The sequence below is a fragment of the Phaseolus vulgaris genome, chromosome 9 (genome assembly GCF_000499845.2).
Source record: "Phaseolus vulgaris cultivar G19833 chromosome 9, P. vulgaris v2.0, whole genome shotgun sequence".
In the NCBI taxonomy this organism is placed as follows: domain Eukaryota; kingdom Viridiplantae; phylum Streptophyta; class Magnoliopsida; order Fabales; family Fabaceae; genus Phaseolus; species Phaseolus vulgaris.
Window position 1 is genome coordinate 23,014,891 of NC_023751.2, and position 6,426 is coordinate 23,021,316.

The 6,426-nt window shown below is 28.4% G+C and overlaps 1 protein-coding gene across 1 annotated transcript; it reads left to right on the top strand.

Annotated features, from left to right (window-relative positions):
- The first annotated feature begins 4,394 nt into the window (after positions 1 to 4,394).
- Positions 4,395 to 4,796, top strand: LOC137822310 (uncharacterized). The gene has a single exon (XM_068627195.1). It carries the CDS (start codon positions 4,395 to 4,397, stop codon positions 4,794 to 4,796), a length of 402 nt encoding a protein of 133 aa, XP_068483296.1.
- Positions 4,797 to 6,426: the final 1,630 nt, after the last annotated feature.

Genomic DNA, 6,426 nt, shown 5'->3' on the forward strand with positions numbered 1-6,426 from the left:
TGTATTAGGAACTCAATCCACTCATATAACAAGGTAAATTCGTATGAGCTATCAAACACAATTCTTTTTCACATCGCAAACTAGGTCATGGGAACCCTTTCGTCTCTCACCATCTAATATTTTCTTCTATCCAATATTAATAAAATCGAGATAATCTCCTTTACAATCTCAATTTCAATACACAATCATAAACATCTCAACATAATATTTTCTCTCTAAATGTTCACAACACACCACATGTTATATCATAACCATACAATCATAAATTTTCATCAATACATATACATCCAACTTAACTCAATGCTAATAAATTAAAATTCACCATCCATTACATTATAATAATGTTAAAATATAACAATATAGTGAAATATAAACAAATTTTAGTATTTAGCAACATTTAAAAACATGTTTCTTCAAAGTTTAGAAAACACCCTCTTTCTTAGACAACACTTGACTCGTCCAACGAAGTAAGCATATGTTGCAATTTCTCCAACCGCCATTTTGCTCGCTTAGCCAAATGTGTCAGCACATCGAACAAGTTTTAGTAGCTTAGAAAAAAAAATATTTGCCTAACAACTACACTATTGGGAGTTTTCATAAAAATATATCGCCCAACAATCAAACCACTTAGAGTTTTTATTTAAATAGTTCACCCAAAAAATTTAACTCACTTATCGACCAAAACTCTTGAGTTTCAATTAAATAAGTTTTGTTTGACGAGACTGTACTCGTCCAACGACCAAACCATCAAGGGCTTTTATTTAAATAACTTACCCAATAAATTTAACTCGCCTACTAACCAAAGCTCTCATGTTTTCAATTAAATGAATTATGCACAACGAGATTTTTGCTCGTCCAAGGACTTTGCATAATACATAAATTTTTCAAAATAATGAAAGTATCCTAACCGATTCAGACTAAGTTTTCACTTTGTTTTATGCCTAACATTGAATATTTTGCTTAAAAATAACCACAACTTAAACCAATTTGTCTTAGATGCAATATTTTAACACTAAATTGGTAAGCACACAACAATTCCATTCATTTAAATAAAACAATTTTATCTCAAACTCAAACATTCAAAGTATATTCAAACAACACAAATTCCTGCATAAAATCAATTAGTGTGACCACATCACTTTCACATCCAGATCATTTAAGAAAAACTAAACTAGTTTCTCTTACCTTTTTAACTTGCTTAAACCAAGTTTTAAGCTTCCAATTTCACTACTTTCACATGAAGACTAAACATGTACACAAAACACTCTGATAAACAATTTAAACATATACATATGCTCATTAACTAATAGATATTCATCTTTGCCCTAGAAGGACCACATGCAAAACCTTACTCCCCATGCAAACAAAATTCTTAAAATTGTCTCAAGAGAAAGGGACAAAGATGAACTTATTTTAAAACAATTTTGGGTTGAGTAGATTTGCTTTGTTCTTGATAAATGCTAGATTTCAGTAATATTTCATATTAAAATATAGAAAATAATCATAATATAACCCCTAACTTATGAATTTAAACATTTTTATGTATTTTGTGTTTATAATTTGAATTAGAACGATTTATTCCCAAGTTTTTGTTAATTTCAAGATTCTATCGAAGAAAGGATATGAAAAGGCAAAAGGAAAATAGACAAAGCTAAAAAGGGAAAGTTGGAACGCGCCAACACTCACCTAAGCTCGCCCAAGCTCACCCAATCTCGCCCAGGTGAGATCACTCCAGTGACATTGGACCTTTTTTTGTACAACTCGCCCAAATGAGCCTAATAACACCCAAGCGAGAAGTCACTTAGCCCAAACCCAACTAGTTTAAATATGAGACTCCAATTGGGAGAATAGAAGGTGTTAGAAACCTTAGAGGAGACAGTCGTTAAGGAGAAACATTCTGGATCTTCTTCATGCTTGTAATAGCCAACATGAGTGACTAATTTTATCCTTTGGGATTGAGAGTAATCTGTTCAAACTCTTATGTATTGAGAAAGAGTTACCATTTTGAGTGTCTAACAGATACTTGAAGAAAGAGAATACATGAAGCTTCAACGATTATATTCAAAATCTTATATAAAGACCTTGAAGATGAAGAAGTAATGAGAGAAGTGTGATACACAAAAAAAATGAAATTGAAAGAAATATAATCATGTGTGAAAGAGTTGTGCCTTGTACATATTGTATTTGCTTTGTAGAGCATCTATAAAATTGGGTAGTGTGCTTAACCACTGTAAATCCTTCACTTTGTGAAGTATATCCCGTGAGCTTTCGTTGTTCTCTCTATAGAGAGGTTTCTCATATTGCTCAGAGATTTTAATCTTGGGGGGAGGTTAGGGTTGATTGCCTAGAGAGGTAGATAATACTTGGTGACATAAAGAGGTTAAAGGATACTTGTGGTTCCTAAAGAGGTAGAGAATACTTGTGGACATGAGGAGGTGTAAGAATACTTGTGGACCTGAAGAGGTGTAAGAGAATACTTGTATACCTAGAGAGGTGTAAGAATACTTGTTTACCTGAAGAAGTGGAAGAATAATTTTATACCCAGAAAGGACATGATGTGGGTAAACCAATATAAATATTTGTCTGCTTCTCTCACTCTAGTTTTATTTAGACATTGTTTTTAATTGTTTGATATTCTGCTAATTGTTTTATCAATCAATTTTTTGTTTTTTATAATATATGTTCTAACACCGAAAAGTCTTTTATAGTGATTAGATTATAAATAATGTAGTATAGACCTATTTTGTAGTAATTTGAAAATACATTCTCAATTGTATTATTCATAATTAAATTTTTCTTTCAATTGATTAATCAGAAAATAACATTTTTTATTTCTAAATTGTTGAACCCGAAAGTTTATTTTCTTTGGTTTAAATCCTTGATTAATCCGATTAAAGGCCTAATGGTTTGAATAACGCATGTTTAATATTTGATTGATCAGGAAGATTGAAACTATTTGCTGCACCTGCCATCACTTCACAAGATTATTAGCTAAAAGAAGCACAAAACTGAGTAGATATATAAATAACAGAGAGCAAAATGAGTATTTCAAAATAACTGGGATTATGAAGAAAATATGGAGGCGCAAAAAGTAATTACATCCAAACTATAAGTCCAAAATTACAGTCCAACTGTTTCTTTCATCAAATCTCAAAATTCTATCCTCACCTCTCTATTTAAAAACAGCATCATCTATATACATTAAATTAATTAAATTTTAAACATATATTAAATTTAATGATCACTTTTAAATTAATTCATAGGAAAATAACAAGTCTTTATTCATTTTTTCTGTGCACTGCTTAATTGTAAATATCATTTTATTAATATATATTTGACTACGGTTTAAATGTAGTTAAACCAATCAAACCTTAAATAAGTATCCTAGTGGCCATTTTCAAAAACATTGAAAACAATTTGTTTTATTTCTGATTACATGAAATAAAAATATTTATTCAATAAATGGTTATTAAAAAAAAGTCACCTTCTCCTATACAGTTTTATTCTGACGGGCACAAGTTTGTATTTCCTTAAAAAGATGAGAAACTTTTTTCTAACCTTATTAAAACTTCTATTCTACTTTTTTACCCTATCTTCTATCTTACTCTTATTTTTTTTACTTTAATTATTTTAAAATTAAAAATAATCCTAAAACAGTGAAAAACTAACTTAGTATAAACATATTTTGATAATCTTTACTTTATATTCAACTACTATATACGACTACTTAACTAATAGTTATAATAATATAAATATTAATATAATTTTAAAATGTTATATTATTAAATAAGATTTTCGAGCAGTATAAAGGTTGTAAAATAATAATAATTAATCAAAACGTGAAATGGTATTTAAGTTATAAAGTAATGATTTTTAGGTGTAGTTGATTTCACAATCAAATATATTATTATTTTAAAATTGTATTTATTTTAATTTTTATTAAGAAAACATGATATTTTATTATTAAAAGAATTTGTGAAGGGAAAGTGAAAGTTATAATATTGATTTCTAAGAAAACAGCCTTGTAAATTGATACAACCCAAACTCCGTTGGATCCACATCCCTTGCAACCAAACATGCCCTTAGATAACATTGCATGCAGCCAAAACCATTGTTAATTCCAACAGAAACATCACATATGCATCAAATTCACGCTGTGTCTTGTTAATTTGTTTTTCCATTAATCACGTTTAGAAGAAAAACTTCTGAACCCCTATTGACCTAAAAACCCCATTTGATGATCTTTTTCACAACTCATACACATACACCAAAAAAAACAAAACCTCCTCATTTTATCTTACCCTTCTTCCATAAAAAAGTTAAACCCATTGGGTGAAGATGAAAAAAGAAGAAACATTGATTTTGACCTTCATCTTGTGCTGAGAAAGAAACAAATGCCTGCGACTCCTGATCGTAGTTCTGGACGCACGCTGATATGGATAACTGCGTCTATTTTGTTCACGTGTGTCCTCGTTGGAGGAGGGTGCCTTGTAGAATACATTGTTCTTCCCGAGTCAAAAGTTCCATCTTGGATCCTCGTTTTAGGGTTCATGTTGATTTCTCTACCGTGGGCTTTTTGGTTACTCACTTTCTTGTACCGAATCTTCTCACGGTGTTGTGGCTGTAGAATTGATTTTGACGTTGAAAGAGAGGGATGGAAAGTTGGTGGTGGTGGTGATGGTGCAATTGCTCACGGCGATGCACACGTTGAAGCCAATGTTAATGGTATAGACAGGACACTATCTGTTGCTTCACACGAGAGTCAAATGCCATTGGCAAAATCAATGGCCTCGTGATCAAACTCTAATGGGTGGGTTTTTCTTTCAAAAGTTGCATCCTCATGCACGCATGCATTTGTTGCAGTCACTGTGAAATGATTGTTAGTTATCACACTGTGTGGTACACATATAACTGGAATCCAAGAAATCTTCATGGGTACATATACCCTCGTTATGTGAAACAGTAATGAACTTGAAGACACACAACAAGTGTTATTATATTGAATTCAAACTTCTCTCTCTTCTCCAGCTTTTGTTAGTTTTAAAAGTCTTTATTCAAAAAACTTGGTCTCAGAATTTGTAGATTTTTTTTTTCTCATTACCTTTTACTATTTGCCAACAAACCAATATGTTACGTTTTTTCTTTCACATTTTCCTTTACCAGTAATTAACGTTGTTTATTATTCAAGAGTGATGATAAAAGTTTTGACACAAACAATACAATTTCAGGGTAGCTGGGAATTCAGATTGATTGGAGTGGAAAGAAGAGATGTAAAAAGACATAAAGTGATAGAAAGAAAAAATATATGGATTTTTTTAAAGGAAATGAGATAAATGAAAGAGAAAGATAGTGACTATGTATACAACTAAAGGATTTAAGGTTAACTTTGTAAATCTTAATACACTAAACTCTTCTTAGGATGATGTTTTTGGTGATTTGTTGTAGATGTGGACGACTAATTAAAGGCATTAAAGGATCCCGATACTTAATGTCTATTAGTGCGTGTCTTATTACTAATATAATATATAAATGTTTTGTAATTATATATATTATGGGAATTTTTTTTATTTTTATTACTATTGTATATATGTGTATTTTTATTTTTATCTTTATTATATATGTATTTATAGTTATTAAAATAAGTATAAATTCATATTTTAATGTTTTAATTCATTCTAAAAAAATAGTTGGGTTAATAAAAATTTATTAAATTATTTCAAATATGTAAATAATAATATTATGTATTCAAATTTTAATATTAAATATAAATATATATGTAAATATGATTTCTCACATAAGTTTATGATAATTAAATTTTTTTATAATAATATATTTAAAAAATATATATATATATATATATATTATATTTTAAATATTAAACATTATGATTGAGATGAAGAGTGAAAATTTTGGTATATGCGTAAATGAGCTATTTTGCTTTTTTAATCGATATCTAAAAATTTTAAAAAAAAATTATGTTAAATTATGATATTTTTTTATTAAATTTTAATATTAAACATAATATATGTAAATGATAAAAATAAAAAATCTGGATAAAGAAGAGCGTCTGTTTCCACTAATATTATATAAATTACATTATTTTTTAAATTAATTATCATAAAAAATAAAATTATAAAAATAACATATATTAAAGTTATATACACTTTAATATAATAAAAAATGTGAAAATATGCGTAAGATTCTTTTTAAACAAATTGAATTTACTTCGAATTTGAACAAATAAAACCGTATTTACAATTAATTTTTAAAAAAACATAATTTTATTTAAATTGTATCACTTTTATTTAAAAAAAATCTTGATGTGAAATACGTTATGTCAATGGTCAATAATCAACTAGAAAAGTTTTATTAACACCATGAATAGTAAAAAACATACTGTTTATAGTAATATAATAATATTTTTTA

Coding starts and splice junctions, on each gene's coding strand:
- LOC137822310 (XM_068627195.1), top strand. CDS start 4,395: ATGCCTGCGACTCCTGATCGTAGTTCTGGACGCACGCTGATATGGATA.